Source organism: Entelurus aequoreus, linkage group LG10 (genome assembly GCF_033978785.1).
Source record: "Entelurus aequoreus isolate RoL-2023_Sb linkage group LG10, RoL_Eaeq_v1.1, whole genome shotgun sequence".
NCBI classification, from domain to species: domain Eukaryota; kingdom Metazoa; phylum Chordata; class Actinopteri; order Syngnathiformes; family Syngnathidae; genus Entelurus; species Entelurus aequoreus.
The window spans coordinates 41124473-41146477 of NC_084740.1; the positions used below are offsets into that span (position 1 = coordinate 41124473).

Consider the following 22005-nt stretch of genomic DNA (forward strand, 5'->3'; position numbering starts at 1 on the left):
CTAACGACCGGAAGTCTTCAACTATACTAAGTCTTTCAATGCTTGGAATCTGCATCATATACTAGTTACTATGGTCATCTAATTAGTTACTATGGTCATCTAATTACTTACTATGAGATATCTCAAATTGTAGGTGGGGGTTTTTTCACTATGTTTGTTGCATTTTGGTTGCGTTTCGGTTGATTGTAAAATATGTTGTCAATATTCAGTGTTTTATCATTCTTAGTTAATATTTTAAATCCCACATTCTTTATTTTCATGTACATTCTGGGTGTCTCATTCAGTAAAAAAATGTCAAATTCCATTCCGTTTTTTAAGGCGGTCTGTCATAACGTTTTTAGCTTTCAATCATTATTGTGAGGTTTTGTATTAGTGTTCCTAAAAATAGATATACCGGCCCCCAGACACACTTTTTTATCTAAATCTGGCCCCCCGAGTCAAATAATTGCCCAGGCCTGAGCTAAACAGACTCAATAACTCCACGGTGACGTTTTGGTGACTTTATTGAGGAATTTGTGAAACTGAAACAATACAAAAAGAATGCCATTGTAAGTTGATAATTCTACAGGCATGTGATTTTTCCGTCTAAAGTCGGAATTCCGTCTTTTTTAATCTCGGGGGGAAAAAAAAAGATCTCCCGTTTTTCTGTTTTTTTTTCCGACCCTAAATCAAGATTCGAGACGTAGTTTATATTACGCCGTAGTTGATTGGTCGATATGTTCCTTGTGACCAATCAGGACATCTGTTATGAATGATGACGTTAATAACGTCATCATTCATAATGGTTATTAGCGCCATTTTCCATATGTAAACGATGTCGGTTCTCGAGAGAAAGGACGCTTTACGAGTAAAAGAAATTGATAAACATGTCAAAAATAAGTTTCGATGGGACTGGATGGAAAGGGAAATCACTGATACTGTTGGGAAGAAGGAAGTTACGACTTTGTTCGGTGATTTTATTCGGCAAATCGATCGTCCCGGAAAGGTTTTGTGCACGTGTTGTCATGATAATATTAACTATGGATCACGAGGTTTCAAGGCTTTGGAAGTACATGCGAAACGCCAAAAACATATGAAACAACTTGAAGCAAGGAAAACCAACTTTTCACTAGCTGGTACTTTTGGATGTCAACCGAAAGTGACATCGAGAGGAAAGATCCACCCACAACCCACTTCAGTTGCAGACAGGGTTGTTAATAATGAGGTAAGCTAAAAAATATTTGCTCGCGAAATACGTATGTTTGTTTTAAATATTAACCAATTATTGCTTTGCGAAATATAAATGGGTTTTTCTAAAAATAAAAAGCCACGTGAAAATATATTATGAAATTACAGAAATTCAAAGAGTCGCATTATTAATTCCAGTTAACAATTTATTTGAAATAAATTTGCATATAATACTATTTTGTAATATTAAGTTCTTATGTAGTCTGTTGAAACTATTGTCAGTGGTGTAACAATCTTGAAGGTAAATATTTTCACACTTGTTTCATGCAATATGTCAGTGTCCTCACATTATTATTATTTCCTATTTTCAAATATGAGTAAACAATACTAAACATGTTTAATTATTTTCATAAATGTATATCCTATTTTGGCGAAAAGAATGAAGTGTTTACATTTGGTATTTTGTTATATTTATCCAAAAATCCAAAAAAGAAGCTACAAAAGCAGAGGCCAAAAGGGAAATGCAGGCTGCTCAGAAATTTGCAAGGAAGGCTCATGTTAGGGCTCTCAGAGAAAGCTAATGTGTGAAGTGAACTGAAGTAATGTGGTAATACTGTAAATAAACTGTAGATAATATCACTGATCAATGTGGATGTGAAATGAACACAAGATGTAAATATTAGTGACTAAATACTGTTGGGACTGAACCATATACAGTGATTCATTATTATAATTGGGTTATGTATGTTCTATTAATGATGTTTTCATTTCTTTAAACACTAAAATATTTTCTTCAAATGGTGCTGTCTTTGTTAATTTTAGCATGTTAAATTGGTGAAAAACCAGGAGCTTTGGGGGGCGTTGCCCCCCTTGTCCCCCCACCACCACCTGGACCTGGCCTTCGTCCCCCAGACCCCCGGAAATGTTTTCAGTCTTTTTCATTGTGGTCAAATCACATGCCTGATACTATCAGACACTTGTAAACGAGTTAGCATATTAGCTAATGGTAACGACACTAGCGTCATTACATAGCGTACGATAGCGTGTACAAATCAGTGTTAATTTTGTTGACGAAAAATGTTGGAGTTATCGTCGACGACCTATTTTTCTCTGACTTAAACGGGTCTTGTTGTGGATTTGGTCTTTGATGTGCTCTGCAGTAACCTTAATAAAAGTGGTTTCAAAACTATTTGAAGTATGTGTTATCCTTTATACTTAAGATTTTAGTAGACAAAATTTACTGTAATTTTAGTCGACCAAAACTAAATCAATTTAGAAGACTAAAACTAAAAGACTATGATTGAAGCTAAATTAAAAAACTGCTGTCAAAATTAACACTGTTGATGATAACTAAGACGAACAATTCTAGTCAGCAAAATGAACACTGCAACTACAAATATACATGAAAACACTCCTACAGACATCACACATGGGACGGTCTAGTACGTAAGAATTGTTTTAGTTATATTGTAAAACTTACAAACGTTGCTTAGAGTGATGAGTGAAGAATCCATACGAGTAGACATGCTATAGACTGCTAGAAAACAGAACGGCACCTGTATTTCCGGTTCAAAGCTTTAAACGGGCAGTAAATGAACTTAGCACAAACAATAACACTTTTTGAGTGTCTTTGCGTGTTTTTAATAAGAACTTTTTGCATTATGGCCGTCTGGGGGGAAAAAATCCATAAACTAGCCGCACCGTTTTATAAGCCACATGGTTCAAAGCATAGGAAAAAAGTAGCGGCTTATAATTGGGGAATTTACGGTAATCTGTATCGGCCCTGAAAAAAAACCTAGCATCTAAACCTTGGCATCTCATTTTATATTTGTTTCTTTTGTATGTTGATCACTGCAAGGTGTGAATGTTAAAAAAAAAATCCTAACAAATATTTGTTTCAGTTATATTGTAAAACTTACAAACGTTGCTTGGAGTGATGAATGAAGAATCCAATACGAGTAGTAACGCTACGGATGGCTCCAAGACAGAACGGCACTTGTACTTCCGGTTCAAAGCTTTAAAACAGGCATTCACCCAGCTGCACCTGCAGTAAATGAACTCGTCCAAAAGATGGCGCCATAGCACAAACAATAACACTCCATTTCAGTGTTTTTTCGTGTTTTTAATGACATTTTGGACTTCAGGGAAAAAAAAATAAAAAAATTAGTCGCTCTGTTTTACAAGCCACATGGTTCAAAGCGTAGGAAATGAGTTTATAGTCAGAATTTGCGGTAATTGGTATCATAAAAAAACATATGTGGATCTCTTGTCCAAATCCTGCTAGGTGCATTGTTGTGTTCTTGTCAAACAAGGATGTTTTTTTTTTCTTTTTGCCCACTTCTGCTCCCGTCTCCAGCAAATCCACCCGCGTCCCATGAAACCCACACAGCTGAGGATCTACGAGGCGCACGTGGGCATCGCGTCTCCCGAGGGCAAGATCGCCTCGTACAGCAACTTCCGCGACAACATGCTGCCCCGTATCAAAGACCTGGGTAAGGCACTTCCATGGCTACTTTGCTACTCTTTGTCTCCGTGGGCTTTAGTAAAAGTCTGGCTCCACGTAGACCCAACCCACAGGAGGACTTTTTGTCGTACAAGCTCACCATTTTCTATTCATGTCTCGCTGCTGGTGAAAAAGTTTTCCACAGTCACGTCTGAACTGAAAAGTCATTCATCAACGTTTCCCCCTCATTGCCGTCTGGAAGGTGTCCATAATGTCGCTGGCAGATTGAATGAAAGCACGAAAGAAAGTGTTTTGTTTGGCTAGATGATAAGCAGGATTGTTTTATTTTTTTATTTTTTAGCTTTCATGCAATTTTGTCTTTATGGAGCAGTTTGAACATTCTTTACAAAATTATAACAGACCGGGTTTTCTTCTGCTGCCCACTGCAGACAAATTATTATTATTATTATTAATAATAATAATAATAATAATAATAATAATAATAATAATAATAATATTTTTATAATTATAAATAATAGTTTCATATCGGGCGGTATAGCTCTGTTGGTAGAGCGGCCTTGCCAGCAACTTGAGGGTTCTAGGTTCGATCCCCGCATCCGCCATCCTAGTCACTGCCGCTGTGTCCTTGGGCAAGACACTTTACCCCCCTGCTCCCAGTGCCACCCACACTGGTTTAAATGTAACTTAGATATTGGGTTTCACTATGTAAAGCGCATTGAGTCACTAGAGAAAAAGCGCTATATAAATATAATTCTCTCTTCTCTCTATTATTATTATACATAATAGTAATATTATAAATAATATTAATAAACAACATTAATAAACAAATAACATACAATAAATAACAATAATAATATTATCATAAGTAATAATATTATAAATAATAATAATATTATCTTTATTAATATTATTAGTGATAATAATATGAATATTATTTTTATTTATAATATTGATATTATTAAGAAATAATATTATTGTTATTTACTATAATGTATTATAAATAATCGTATTATTATTAAATAATAATATTCTTATAAATAATAGTATTCATAATAATAGTGTCATTATTGTTATGTATAATATTATTTTTATTAATACTATTATTTATAATAATCATAATGATAATATTATCATTATTTATTGTAATAATAATAATATAATTATTATTATTATTCCAGTGCACAGATATGACCAGGAGCCATCTGATAAATGCTTTTCCCCAAGCTCGTGCCCGTCAGGCGGCTGTCAAACAATCGACCAGCCAATCGGATGCGACTGGAAGCCAACATAAAAAAAAAGCGCCATTTAATCCCCCTTTAGCCAAAGCCTACACATTTGTGTTAAATTCAAGGTGAACCTTCTCTCACACGGTCCCCTTAGAATGACTTTTCCTAACCATGTTGGGCTGCCCAAAAAACTAAAAACAATTCACAGCCGTTGTCCGTATTGGTTCCACTTGTACACTTTCCCACCACTAGTGGCAGTAATGACAATCTCAAACAAACAGAAGAAGTCTGCAGCTCAAATCATGAAGAAGTTTAAGCGCAAAATTAAAATGTAAAGTATTCCCGTTTTAATTAATTGACACATTTAAAAAGTAATTACATTTATTCTGTACCATTTGAGCCTCCGTAGTCCTCAGGAGAGATGGGTGGCAATGCAATCAATAATTAATTAAATAAAATAATTAAATGATTAAAAACTAAATGTAACAAACTACAATAAATTAATTAATAACACGTTTGACAAATACATATTTAATTCCATCCATCCATCCATTTTCTTCCAATTATAATTAAATGACACATTTAAAGTTTAATTAAATTTTGTCCCATGTGTATTCCTCAGGAGAGATGGGTGGCAATGCAATCAATAATTAATGAAATAAACTAATTAAATATTGAAACAATTAAATGATTGAATAAATGTAAAATTTTACATTGAATAAATTAATGAAATGTTTGACAAATAAGTATTTAATTCCAATTTTAATTAATTAACATTTGAATATTAATTAATAACATTTTGTCCCATTTTGAGCCTCTATATTCCTCAGGAGAGATGGTTGGCAATGCAATCAATAATTAATTACATTATTAATTAAATGATTGAATAAATGTACAATTTTACCATAAATAAATTAATGACACATTTAACAAATACGTATTTACTCGTAATTATAATTAATTGACACATTTAAAGATCAATTGCTAACTTTTTGTCCCATTTGAGCCTGTGTATTCCTCAGGAGAAATGGGTGGCATTGCAATCAATAATTAATTACATTTTTATTTAAATAATTAAATGATGGAATAAATTCAAAAATCTACATTAAATAAATTAATTACATGTTTGACAAAAATATTGAATTCCAATTATAATTAATTGACACATTAAAAGATGAATTAATACAACTTTGTCCCATTTGAGCCAGTGTATTCCTCAGGAGAAATGGGTGGCAATGCAATCAATAATTAATTATATTATTAATTAAATGATTGAATAAATGTAAAATTTTACATTAAATAAATTAATGACACATTTAACAAAATTATTTAATTCCAATTATAATTAATTGACACATTTAAAGATTAATTTATAACATTTTGTCCCATTTGAGCCTGTGTATTCCTCAGGAGAAATGGGTGACAATGCAATCAATAATTAATTAAATGTTTATTTAAATAATTAAATGATGGAATAAATTCAAAAATCTACATTACATTAATTAATCACAAGTTTGACAAAATTATTTCATTCCAATTATAATTAATTGACACATTTTGAATATTAATTAATACAACTTTGTCCCATTTAAGCCAGTGTATTCCTCAGGAGAAATGGGTGGCAATACAATCAATAATTGATTTAATGACTAATTAAATATTGAAATTATTAAAGGATTGAATAAATGTAAAATATTACATTAAATAAATTAATGGCATGTTTAACAAATAGGTATTTAATTCCAATTAAAATTAATTGACACATTTAAAGATTAATTTATAACATCTTGTCCCATTTGAGCCTGTGTATTCCTCAGGAGAAATGGGTGACAATGCAATCAATAATTAATTAAATGTTTATTTAAATAATCAAATGATGGAATAAATTCAAAAATCTACATTACATTAATTAATCACATGTTTGACAAAATTATTTCATTCCAATTATAATTAATTGACACATTTTTAATATTAATTAATACAACTTTGTCCCATTTGAGCCAGTGTATTCCTCAGGAGAAATGGGTGGCAATACAATCAATAATTAATTAAATGGCTAATTATATATTGAAATAATTAAAGGATGGACTAAATGTAAAATTTTACATTAAATAAATTAATGGCATGTTTAACAAATAGGTATTTAATTCTAATTATAATTAATTGACACATTTAAAGATTAATTTATAACATCTTGTCCCATTTGAGCCAGTGTATTCCTCAGGAGAAATGGGTGGCAATGCAATCAATAATTAATTACATTTTTATTTAAATAATTAAATGATGGAATAAATTCAAAAATCTACATTAAATAAATTAATCACATGTTTGACAAAATTATTTAATTCCAATTATAATTAATTGACACATTTAAAGATGAATTAATACAACTTTGTCCCATTTGAGCCAGTGTATTCCTCAGGAGAAATGGGTGGCAATGCAATCAATAATTAATTAAAAGACTAATTAGATATTGAAATAATTAAAGGACTGAATAAATGTAAAATTTTACATTAAATAAATAATGGCATGTTTAACAAATAGGTATTTAATTCCAATTATAATTAATTGACACATTTTGAAGATTAATTAATACAACTTTGTCCCATTTGAGCCAGTGTATTCCTCAGGAGAAATGGGTGGCAATGCAATCAATAATTAATTAAATGACTAATTAAATATTGAAATAATTAAAGGACTGAATAAATGTAAAATTTTACATTAAATAAATTAATGGCATGTTTAACAAATAGGTATTTAATTCCAATTATAATTAATTGACACATTTTGAAGATTAATTAATACAACTTTGTCCCATTTGAGCCAGTGTATTCCTCAGGAGAAATGGGTGGCAATGCAATCAATAATTAATTAAATGACTAATTAAATATTGAAATAATTAAAGGATTTAATAAATGTAAAATTTTACATTAAATAAATTAATGGCATGTTTAACAAATAGGTATTTAATTCCAATGATAATTAATTGACACATTTAAAGATTAATTTATAACATCTTGTCCCATTTGAGCCAGTGTATTCCTCAGGAGAAATGGGTGGCAATGCAATCAATAATTAATTAAATGACTAATTAAATGTTGAAATAATTAAAGGATTGTATAAATGTAAAATTTTACATTAAATAAATTAATGGCATGTTTAACAAATATGTATTTAATTCCAATTATAATTAATTGACACATTTAAAGATTATTTTGTCCCATGTGAGCCTCTGTATTATATTATTTAGACATATTCTTATACATGGGTGGACGTCTCCAAGTCACCTGCTGCCTCAGCGGTATAGGTGTAGGTGGACGTGACCCGCTGACACCAATAGCTGATATCTCGCAGCAGACACGGCTCGTCTTTAGCACGCGCGTGTAAAAGACGGGTGAAGGCGGCCCGGGTCAAACACAATCCCCAGACGGCCAGACAAGAAACATTCTGTATTTGTTCTGGAGAGTTACAAAAAGCATTTCTAATGTGTGCAGGTTACAACTGTATTCAGATGATGGCCGTCATGGAGCACGCCTACTACGCCAGCTTTGGCTACCAGGTCACCAGCTTCTTTGCCGCTTCCAGGTACGCCTTTAAAAGTTGGTGCACAATAACTACATACAAGTCAAAACTCTTTCTACATCCTTTGGTTTTTGCACCCAAAGTCTTTTTTGATTGATTGATTGAAACTTTTATTAGTAGATTGCACAGTACAGTACATATTCCGTACTAAATGGTCAATCCGGGGTGTGGGATGTGGAGGGGGGGGGGGTTAGGTTTGGTTGATATCAACACTTCAGTCATCAACAATTGCATCATCAGAGAAATGGACATTGAAACAGTGTAGGTCTGACTTGGTAGGATATGTACAGCAAGTAGTGGACAAAGAGAGAGATCACAAAGTATAAGAACAACTGATTATTTACATGTGGATGTGGAAGGGGGAGGGTGTTAGTTTAGGGTTGAAGTTGCCTGCAGGTGTTCTTTTAGTGCGGTTTTGAAGGAGGATAGAGATGCCCAGTCCTCCGATTTCCAGCAAATTGTCCACTTAATTTGGAAACCATAACCAAAATGACAATTTATCTAATCCAGGGGTCAGCAACCCAAAATGTTGAAAGAGCCATATTGTACCAAAAATACCCCCCCAAAAAATGAACGCCTTATATAAGTGTTATAATGAAGGCAACACTTGATGTAAGTGTCTATATTAGCTATATTGGCCTACTATCAAAATGACTTTAAAAGTCTTATATAAGTGTTATAATGAAGACAACACATGATGTAAGTGTCTATATTAACTATATTAGCCTACTATCAAAATGACTTTAAAAGTCTTATAAGTGTTATAATGAAGACAACATGTGATGTAAGTGTCTATATTAGCTGTATTAGCCTACTATCAAAATGACTTTAAAAGTCTTATATAAGTGTTATAATGAAGGCAACACATGATGTAAGTCTCTATATTAGCTATATTGGCCTACTATCAAAATGACTTTAAAAGTCTTATATAAGTGTTATAATGAAGGCAACACATGATGTAAGTGTCTATATTAGCTATATTGGCCTACTATCAAAATGACTTTAAAAGTCTTATATAAGTGTTATAATGAAGGCAACACGTGATGTAAGTGTCTATATTAGCCTACTATCAAAATGACTTTAAATGTCTTATATAAGTGTTATAATGAAGACAACACATGATGTAAGTGTCTATATTAACTATATTAGCCTACTATCAAAATGACTTTAAAAGTCTTATAAGTATTATAATGAAGACATGTGATGTAAGTGTCTATATTAGCTATATTAGCCTACTATCAAAATTACTTTAAAAGTCTTATATAAATGTTATAATGAAGACAACACATGATGTAAGTGTCTATATTAGCCTACTATCAAAATGACTTTAAAAGTCTTATATAAGTGTTATAATGAAGACAACACATGATGTGTCTATATTAGTTATATTAGCCTACTATCAAAATGACTTTAAAAGTCTTTTATAAGTGTTATAATGAAGGCAACACATGATGTAAGTCTCTATATTAGCCTACTATCAAAATGACTTTAAAAGTCTTTTATAAGTGTTGTAATGAAGGCAACACATGATGTAAGTGTCTATATTAGCCTACTATCAAAATGACTTTAAAAGTCTTATATAAGTGTTATAATGAAGACAACACATGATGTGTCTATATTAGTTATATTAGCCTACTATCAAAATGACTTTAAAAGTCTTTTATAAGTGTTATAATGAAGGCAACACATGACGTAAGTCTCTATATTAGCCAACTATCAAAATGACTTTAAAAGTCTTTTATAAGTGTTGTAATGAAGGCAACACATGATGTAAGTGTCTATATTAACTATATTAGCCTACTATCAAAATGACTTTAAAAGTCTTATATAAGTGTTATAATGAAGGCAACACATGATGTAAGTCTCTATATTAGCCTACTATCAAAATGACTTTAAAAGTCTTTTATAAGTGTTGTAATGAAGGCAACACATGATGTGTCTATATTAGTTATATTAGCCTACTATCAAAATGACTTTAAAAGTCTTATATAAGTGTTATAATGAAGGCAACACATGATATGTCTATATTAGCCTACTATCAAAATGACTTTAAAAGTCTTATATAAGTGTTATAATGAAGGCAACACATGATGTAAGTGTCTATATTAACTATATTAGCCTACTATCAAAATGACTTTAAAAGTCTTTTATAAGTGTTATAATGAAGGCAACACATCATGTAAGTGTCTATATTAGCCTACTATCAAAATGACTTTAAAATACTTTTATAAGTGTTGTAATGAAGGCAACACATGATGTAAGTGTCTATATTAACTATATTAGCCTACTATCAAAATGACTTTAAAAGTCTTTTATAAGTGTTATAATGAAGGCAACACATGTTGTAAGTGTCTATATTAACTATATTAGCCTACTATCAAAATGACTTTAAAAGTCTTTTATAAGTGTTGTAATGAAGGCAACACATGATGTAAGTGTCTATATATTAACTATATTAGCCTACTATCAAAATGACTTTAAAAGTCTTTTATAAGTGTTATAATGAAGGCAACACATGACGTAAGTCTCTATATTAGCCTACTATCAAAATGACTTTAAAAGTCTTTTATAAGTGTTGTAATGAAGGCAACACATGATGTGTCTATATTAGTTATATTAGCCTACTATCAAAATGACTTTAAAAGTCTTATATAAGTGTTATAATGAAGGCAACACATGATATGTCTATATTAGCCTACTATCAAAATGACTTTAAAAGTCTTATATAAGTGTTATAATGAAGGCAACACATGATGTAAGTGTCTATATTACCTATATTAGCCTACTATCAAAATGACTTTAAAAGTCTTATATAAGTGTTATAATGAAGGCAACACATGATGTAAGTCTCTATATTAGCCTACTATCAAAATGACTTTAAAAGTCTTTTATAAGTGTTATAATGAAGGCAACACATGATGTAAGTCTCTATATTAGCCTACTATCAAAATGACTTTAAAAGTCTTTTATAAGTGTTGTAATGAAGACAACACATGATGTAAGTCTCTATATTAGCCTACTATCAAAATGACTTTAAAAGTCTTTTATAAGTGTTGTAATGAAGGCAACACATGATGTAAGTGTCTATATTAACTATATTAGCCTACTATCAAAATGACTTTAAAAGTCTTATATAAGTGTTATAATGAAGGCAACACATGATGTAAGTCTCTATATTAGCCTACTATCAAAATGACTTTAAAAGTCTTTTATAAGTGTTGTAATGAAGGCAACACATGATGTGTCTATTAGTTATATTAGCCTACTATCAAAATGACTTTAAAAGTCTTATATAAGTGTTATAATGAAGGCAACACATGATGTAAGTGTCTATATTAGCCTACTATCAAAATGACTTTAAAAGTCTTATATAAGTGTTATAATGAAGGCAACACATGATGTAAGTCTCTATATTAGCCTACTATCAAAATGACTTTAAAAGTCTTATATAAGTGTTATAATGAAGACAACACATGATGTAAGTGTCTATATTAACTATATTAGCCTACTATCAAAATGACTTTAAAAGTCTTATAAGTATTATAATGAAGACAACATGTGATGTAAGTGTCTATATTAGCTATATTAGCCTACTATCAAAATGACTTTAAAAGTCTTATATAAGTGTTATAATGAAGACAACACATGATGTGTCTATATTAGTTATATAAGCCTACTATCAAAATGACTTTAAAAGTCTTTTATAAGTGTTATAATGAAGGCAACACATGATGTAAGTCTCTATATTAGCCTACTATCAAAATGACTTTAAAAGTCTTTTATAAGTGTTATAATGAAGGCAACACATGATGTGTCTATATTAGTTATATTAGCCTACTATCAAAATGACTTTAAAAGTCTTATATAAGTGTTATAATGAAGGCAACACATGATGTAAGTGTCTATATTAGCCTACTATCAAAATGACTTTAAAAGTCTTATATAAGTGTTATAATGAAGGCAACACATGATGTAAGTGTCTATATTAACTATATTAGCCTACTATCAAAATGACTTTAAAAGTCTTTTATAAGTGTTATAATGAAGGCAACACATGACGTAAGTCTCTATATTAGCCAACTATCAAAATGACTTTAAAAGTCTTTTATAAGTGTTGTAATGAAGGCAACACATGATGTAAGTGTCTATATTAACTATATTAGCCTACTATCAAAATGACTTTAAAAGTCTTATATACGTGTTATAATGAAGGCAACACATGATGTAAGTCTCTATATTAGCCTACTATCAAAATGACTTTAAAAGTCTTTTATAAGTGTTGTAATGAAGGCAACACATGATGTGTCTATATTAGTTATATTAGCCTACTATCAAAATGACTTTAAAAGTCTTATATAAGTGTTATAATGAAGGCAACACATGATATGTCTATATTAGCCTACTATCAAAATGACTTTAAAAGTCTTATATAAGTGTTATAATGAAGGCAACACATGATGTAAGTGTCTATATTAACTATATTAGCCTACTATCAAAATGACTTTAAAAGTCTTTTATAAGTGTTATAATGAAGGCAACACATCATGTAAGTGTCTATATTAGCCTACTATCAAAATGACTTTAAAATACTTTTATAAGTGTTGTAATGAAGGCAACACATGATGTAAGTGTCTATATTAACTATATTAGCCTACTATCAAAATGACTTTAAAAGTCTTTTATAAGTGTTATAATGAAGGCAACACATGTTGTAAGTGTCTATATTAACTATATTAGCCTACTATCAAAATGACTTTAAAAGTCTTTTATAAGTGTTGTAATGAAGGCAACACATGATGTAAGTGTCTATATATTAACTATATTAGCCTACTATCAAAATGACTTTAAAAGTCTTTTATAAGTGTTATAATGAAGGCAACACATGACGTAAGTCTCTATATTAGCCTACTATCAAAATGACTTTAAAAGTCTTTTATAAGTGTTGTAATGAAGGCAACACATGATGTGTCTATATTAGTTATATTAGCCTACTATCAAAATGACTTTAAAAGTCTTATATAAGTGTTATAATGAAGGCAACACATGATATGTCTATATTAGCCTACTATCAAAATGACTTTAAAAGTCTTATATAAGTGTTATAATGAAGGCAACACATGATGTAAGTGTCTATATTACCTATATTAGCCTACTATCAAAATGACTTTAAAAGTCTTATATAAGTGTTATAATGAAGGCAACACATGATGTAAGTCTCTATATTAGCCTACTATCAAAATGACTTTAAAAGTCTTTTATAAGTGTTATAATGAAGGCAACACATGATGTAAGTCTCTATATTAGCCTACTATCAAAATGACTTTAAAAGTCTTTTATAAGTGTTGTAATGAAGACAACACATGATGTAAGTCTCTATATTAGCCTACTATCAAAATGACTTTAAAAGTCTTTTATAAGTGTTGTAATGAAGGCAACACATGATGTAAGTGTCTATATTAACTATATTAGCCTACTATCAAAATGACTTTAAAAGTCTTATATAAGTGTTATAATGAAGGCAACACATGATGTAAGTCTCTATATTAGCCTACTATCAAAATGACTTTAAAAGTCTTTTATAAGTGTTGTAATGAAGGCAACACATGATGTGTCTATTAGTTATATTAGCCTACTATCAAAATGACTTTAAAAGTCTTATATAAGTGTTATAATGAAGGCAACACATGATGTAAGTGTCTATATTAGCCTACTATCAAAATGACTTTAAAAGTCTTATATAAGTGTTATAATGAAGGCAACACATGATGTAAGTCTCTATATTAGCCTACTATCAAAATGACTTTAAAAGTCTTATATAAGTGTTATAATGAAGACAACACATGATGTAAGTGTCTATATTAACTATATTAGCCTACTATCAAAATGACTTTAAAAGTCTTATAAGTATTATAATGAAGACAACATGTGATGTAAGTGTCTATATTAGCTATATTAGCCTACTATCAAAATGACTTTAAAAGTCTTATATAAGTGTTATAATGAAGACAACACATGATGTGTCTATATTAGTTATATAAGCCTACTATCAAAATGACTTTAAAAGTCTTTTATAAGTGTTATAATGAAGGCAACACATGATGTAAGTCTCTATATTAGCCTACTATCAAAATGACTTTAAAAGTCTTTTATAAGTGTTATAATGAAGGCAACACATGATGTGTCTATATTAGTTATATTAGCCTACTATCAAAATGACTTTAAAAGTCTTATATAAGTGTTATAATGAAGGCAACACATGATGTAAGTGTCTATATTAGCCTACTATCAAAATGACTTTAAAAGTCTTATATAAGTGTTATAATGAAGGCAACACATGATGTAAGTGTCTATATTAACTATATTAGCCTACTATCAAAATTACTTTAAAAGTCTTTTATAAGTGTTATAATGAAGGCAACACATGATGTAAGTCTCTATATTAGCCTACTATCAAAATGACTTTAAAAGTCTTATATAAGTGTTATAATGAAGACAACACATGATGTAAGTGTCTATATTAACTATATTAGCCTACTATCAAAATGACTTTAAAAGTCTTATAAGTATTATAATGAAGACAACATGTGATGTAAGCTTCTATATTAGCTATATTAGCCTACTATCAAAATGACTTTAAAAGTCTTATATAAGTGTTATAATGAAGACAACACATGATGTGTCTATATTAGTTATATAAGCCTACTATCAAAATGACTTTAAAAGTCTTTTATAAGTGTTATAATGAAGGCAACACATGATGTAAGTCTCTATATTAGCCTACTATCAAAATGACTTTAAAAGTCTTTTATAAGTGTTATAATGAAGGCAACACATGATGTAAGTGTCTATATTAGCCTACTATCAAAATGACTTTAAAAGTCTTATATAAGTGTTATAATGAAGGCAACACATGATGTAAGTGTCTATATTAACTATATTAGCCTACTATCAAAATGACTTTAAAAGTCTTTTATAAGTGTTATAATGAAGGCAACACATGATGTAAGTCTCTATATTAGCCTACTATCAAAATGACTTTAAAAGTCTTATATAAGTGTTATAATGAAGACAACACATGATGTAAGTGTCTATATTAACTATATTAGCCTACTATCAAAATGACTTTAAAAGTCTTATAAGTATTATAATGAAGACAACATGTGATGTAAGTGTCTATATTAGCTATATTAGCCTACTATCAAAATGACTTTAAAATTCTTATATAAGTGTTATAATGAAGACAACACATGATGTGTCTATATTAGTTGTATAAGCCTACTATCAAAATGACTTTAAAAGTCTTTTATAAGTGTTATAATGAAGGAAACACATGATGTAAGTGTCTATATTAGCCTACTATCAAAATGACTTTAAAAGTCTTATATAAGTATTATAATGAAGGCAACACATGACGTAAGTCTCTATATTAGCCTACTATCAAAATGACTTTAAAAGTCTTTTATAAGTGTTGTAATGAAGGCAACACATGATGTACGTGTCTATATTAACTATATTAGCCTACTATCAAAATGACTTTAAAAGTCTTATATAAGTGTTATAATGAAGGCAACACATGATGTAAGTCTCTATATTAGCCTACTATCAAAATGACTTTAAAAGTCTTTTATAAGTGTTATAATGAAGGCAACACATGATGTGTCTATATTAGCCTACTATCAAAATGACTTTAAAAGTCTTATATAAGTGTTATAATGAAGGCAACACATGATGTAAGTGTCTATATTAACTATATTAGCCTACTATCAAAATGACTTTAAAAGTCTTTTATAAGTGTTATAATGAAGGCAACACATGATGTAAGTCTCTATATTAGCCTACTATCAAAATGACTTTAAAAGTCTTTTATAAGTGTTGTAATGAAGGCAACACATGATGTAAGTGTCTATATTAACTATATTAGCCTACTATCAAAATGACTTTAAAAGTCTTTTATAAGTGTTATAATGAAGGCAACACATGATGTAAGTGTCTATATTAGCCTACTATCAAAATGACTTTAAAAGTCTTATATAAGTATTATAATGAAGGCAACACATGACGTAAGTCTCTATATTAGCCTACTATCAAAATGACTTTAAAAGTCTTATATAAGTGTTATAATGAAGGCAACACATGATGTAAGTGTCTATATTAACTATATTAGCCTACTATCAACATGACTTTAAAAGTCTTTTATAAGTGTTATAATGAAGGCAACACATGATGTAAGTCTCTATATTAGCCTACTATCAAAATGACTTCAAAAGTCTTTTATAAGTGTTGTAATGAAGGCAACACATGATGTAAGTGTCTATATTAACTATATTAGCCTACTATCAAAGTGACTTTAAAAGTCTTTTATAAGTGTTATAATGAAGGCAACACATGATGTAAGTCTCTATATTAGCCTACTATCAAAATTACTTTAAAAGTATTTTATAAGTGTTGTAATGAAGACAACACATGATGTAAGTGTCTATATTAACTATATTAGCCTACTATCAAAATGACTTTAAAAGTCTTTTATAAGTGTTGTAATGAAGGCAACACATGATGTAAGTGTCTATTTTAACTATATTAGCCTACTATCAAAATGACTTTAAAAGTCTTTTATAAGTGTTATAATGAAGGCAACACATGATGTAAGTCTCTATATTAGCCTACTATCAAAATGACTTTAAAAGTCTTTTATAAGTGTTGTAATGAAGGCAACACATGATGTGTCTATATTAGTTATGTTAGCCTACTATCAAAATGACTTTAAAAGTCTTATATAAGTGTTATAATGAAGGCAACACATGATGTAAGTGTCTATATTAACTATATTAGCCTACTATCAAAATGACTTTAAAAGTCTTTTATAACTGTTATAATGAAGGCAACACATGATGTAAGTCTCTATATTAGCCTACTATCAAAATGACTTTAAAAGTCTTTTATAAGTGTTGTAATGAAGGAAACACATGATGTAAGTGTCTATATTAACTATATTAGCCTACTATCAAAATGACTTTAAAAGTCTTTTATAAGTGTTATAATGAAGGCAACACATGATGTAAGTCTCTATATTAGCCTACTATCAAAATGACTTTAAAAGTCTTTTATAAGTGTTATAATGAAGGCAACACATGATGTAAGTCTCTATATTAGACTACTATCAAAATGACTTTAAAAGTCTTTTATAAGTGTTATAATGAAGGCAACACATGATGTAAGTCTCTATATTAGCCTACTATCAAAATGACTTTAAAAGTCTTTTATAAGTGTTGTAATGAAGGCAACACATGATGTAAGTGTCTATATTAACTATATTAGCCTACTATCAAAATGACTTTAAAAGTATTTTATAAGTGTTATAATGAAGGCAACACATGATGTAAGTCTCTATATTAGCCTACTATCAAAATGACTTTAAAAGTCTTTTATAAGTGTTATAATGAAGGCAACACATGATGTAAGTCTCTATATTAGCCTACTATCAAAATGACTTTAAAAGTCTTATATAAGTGTTATAATGAAAGCAACACATGATGTGAGTGTCTATATTAGTTATATTAGCCTACCATCAAAATGACTTAACTGTATTAGCTTACTATGAAAATGACTTTAAAAGTCTTATATAAGTGTTATAATGAAGGCAACACATGATGTAAGTCTCTATATTAGCCTACTATCAAAATGACTTTAAAAGTCTTTTATAAGTGTTATAACGAAGGCAACACATGATGTACGTGTCTATATTAGCTATATTAGCCTACTATCAAAATGACTATGTGTCGCAGGCTGACGCAAATCTTCGTTCAGAAATGTTGAAATGTAATATTTATTTTACACATTTTTACAACATTGGAAAACCTTAGTTATGGGTGAGATAACTCCTGGAAATGATTGTCTTAGAATGGCTAAAAGTATGCATTTATGTGTCCAAGTTAAAGGAAACGACAGTCTGTCTACTTGTAATGGATTTACTTTTTTGGAGTGGGGCCATTTAGGGTCCCTGAGAATTTTCTGTCATCGCTTAAAATAACAAATGAAAATAAATGTTTTTATGCATTATTGACCTTTTTTAATGCTCCAATTACTGTAGATCAAATATTCCACTTTAAAATATATTTTGGGGGAAATATTACATATTTTTAGTTTTTGCCATAATAAAACTTTGACAAGAATGGCATAAAACAAACCAAAAAATATATATATATATACTTAATAAACTTAATAATGAATCAAAATCAATGTAATGAATTATTGACCTACTTAAGACTGTACATATTTTAATAATATAATACAAAATAATTGAATATTCCACATACTGTACATTTTTTTGGGGGGGGGTTGCATATTCTGTGTTTTTGCCAATAAAAACAGGGATGTTAACAAAAAAGGCATACAATATAAGAAAAAACAAAAACAAAACGTGACATACCTGAAGTTAAATAAAGTAATAATACTGTATATGACTTATTTTTACTTTTTTATGACTGAGACCTTTTGAGGGGAGCCCTAAAAGTAAAAAAAAAAATCAATATATTGTGTTGGATATGATCGTGAATAGGGATGTCCGATAATGGCTTTTTGCCGATACCCGATATTCCGATATTGTCCAACTCTTTAATTACTGATACCGATATCAACCGATACCGATATCAACCGATATATGCAGTCGTGGAATTAACACATTATTATGCCTAATTTGGACAACCAGGTATGGTGAAGATAAGGTACTTTTTTTTAAAAATTTGTAAAATAAGATAAATAAATTAAAAACATTTTCTTGAATAAAAAATAAAGTACAACAATATAAAAACAGTTACATAGAAACTAGTAATGAATGAAAATTAGTAAAATTAACTGTTAAAGGTTAGTACTATTAGTGGACCAGCAGCACGCACAATCATGTGTGCTTACGGACTGTATCCCTTGCAGACTGTATTGATATATATTGATATATAATGTAGGAAGCAGAATATTAATAACAGAAAGAAACAACCCTTTTGTGTGAATGAGTGTAAATGGGGGAGGGAGGTTTTTTGGGTTGGTGCACTAATTGTAAGTGTATCTTGTGTTTTTTATGTTAATTTAATTAAAAAAAAAAAAAAAAAACGATACCGATAATTTCCGATATTACATTTTAACGCATATATCGGCACATCTCTAATCGTGAACAATATCAAAATGGCCCCTGCATGCTTATTGTTTTCCAGTGGAAAAAGTTTGGACACCCCCATCATAAATCATACTGAGTAATATTCCTCCAAGACAACAAACTCCATCTGGCCGTCAATCAGCCAATCAAACGTCGTCGTCGTCACACGACCGACTCGAGTTCTGCCGCTTGGCCTGACTGTGACGAGCGCCAAGACAAAACGCGGCGGGCAATTTCCTCGCGGCGTCCGATGAAGGTTAGCGCTTCCGACCCCGCCGGTAATCTCTCTGTAAACACATTTCCAGTTAATCCAGAGAGTGGCGGGACTGTCCGATAAAGGTGGACTCGTCGGAGTGTTTATCTTCCGTCAGAGATCCACCCCCTCCCCCGCCCGCCTTCCCTTCGGCGTGCAGCCCGAGTGTAAGCTATATAGTGTCATTTCACCCATGATTGATCGCTCAGTGTCATTTAAAACCTCGACGCTCCAATACCGGGAAGCGGCTCGAGCTGGCGTGCTGAAGGCGATGCTCGGCGAGGAAGCTGATGCGGCGATAGCGGGGGAGAAGGGACCGCGTCGTTATTGGGAAAACATCAGGAGTTTGGTCAAAGATATGCAAGTCTGCATACATACATACAGTATGTGCATATATATACAGTACATACATACTGTACATACATATGTGCATACATACATACATATGTACATACACATGTGCATACATACATACTGTATGTACATACAAACCCCGTTTCCATATGAGTTGGGAAATTGTGTTAGATGTAAATATAAACGGAATACAATTAGGGATGTCCGATAATGGCTTTTTGCCGATATCCGATATTCCGATATTGTCCAACTCTTTAATTACAGATACCGATATCAACCGATACCGATATCAACCGATATATGCAGTCGTGGAATTAACACATTATTATGCCTAATTTGGACAACCAGGTATGGTGAAGATAAGGTACTTTTTTAAAAAATTTGTAAAATAAGATAAATACATTAAAAACATTTTCTTGAATAAAAAAGAAAGTAAAACAATATAAAAACAGTTACATAGAAACTAGTAATTAATGAAAATTAGTAAAATTAACTGTTAAAGGTTAGTATTATTAGTGGACCAGCAGCACGCACAATCATGTGTGCTTACGGACTGTATCCCTTGCAGACTCTATTGATATATATTGATATATAATGTAGGAAGCAGAGTATTAATAACAGAAAGAAACAACCCTTTTGTGTGAATGAGGGAGGTTTTTTGGGTTGGTGCACTAATTGTAAGTGTATCTTGTGTTTTTTATGTTGATTTAATTTTTTAAAAAAAGGAAAAAAAAAGATACCGATAATAAAAAAAAACGATACCGATAATTTCCGATATTACATTTTAACGCATATATCGGCCGATAATATCGGCAGGCCGATATTATCGGACATCTCTAATCAGGAGTTTGGTCAAAGATATGCAAGTCTGCATACATACATACATACAGTATGTGCATATATACAGTACATACATACTGTACATACATATATGCACACATACATGCATATGTACATACACGCAATTATACACATGTGCATACATACATACTGTATGTACATACAAACCCCGTTTCCATATGAGTTGGGAAATTGTGTTAGATGTAAATATAAACGGAATACAATGATTTGCAAATCCTTTTCAACCCATATTCAGTTGAATGCTCTACAACAGGGGTCGGCAACCTGCGGCTCCGGAGCCGCATGCGGCTCTTTGACCACTCTGATGCGGCTCAGCTGCATACTTGCCGACCCCCCCGGTTTTCCCAGTATACTTAACTCTTCCGGTCTACATTATACACCCCCGCTACCACCAAACCCCCCCACACGTCAACCCCCCCCCCCCCCCCCCCCCCTCTCCGTGCTTCGGTTGAGCGGAAGAGTTAGGGCTCCATGGGATTCTGGGTATTTGTTGTGTTGTGTTTATGTTGTGTTACAGTGCAGATGTTCTCCAGAAATGTGTTTGTCATTCTTTTTTGGTGTGGGTTCAAAGTGTGGCACATATTTGTAACGTAACAGTGTTAAAGTTGTTTTTGTACGGCTACCATCAGTGTAAGCTGTGTGGCTGTTGAAGAAGTATGCCTTGCTGTCACTTACGTGAGCAAGCAAAAGCTGCATTCTACATGTGGCCAAGCAGGTACGCTGTTTGGGCAGGCTGTAGAGGGCGCTAAAAGCAGTGCCAGCACGTCCTGAAATTTGGGAGTCTCCCGGAAAAATTGAGAGGGTAGGCAAGAAAGACGCTATCAAGCGCCATTCAATCAAAAGTCGCGGGCCGCACTAACATTAAATTTCCATATTAAGATGCGTGCCGGTGGGTGTGTCAGAGACCCCTGGTTAACATAGCGCAAAGCAATTTAAGCTTTGTATGCGGTGT

At 31.2% G+C, this 22005-nt stretch overlaps 1 protein-coding gene across 1 annotated transcript in view; it reads left to right on the forward strand.

Annotated features, from left to right (window-relative positions):
• gbe1b (glucan (1,4-alpha-), branching enzyme 1b) overlaps window positions 1–22005 on the forward strand; it is a 341974-nt gene that overhangs the window by 62519 nt on the left and 257450 nt on the right. Inside the window, exons 5-7 of the mRNA XM_062060878.1 lie at window positions 3380–3385; window positions 3524–3659; window positions 8352–8442. Of these exons, the coding sequence (XP_061916862.1) occupies window positions 3380–3385; window positions 3524–3659; window positions 8352–8442 (233 nt within the window). The remainder of the gene's footprint in view (window positions 1–3379; window positions 3386–3523; window positions 3660–8351; window positions 8443–22005) is intronic.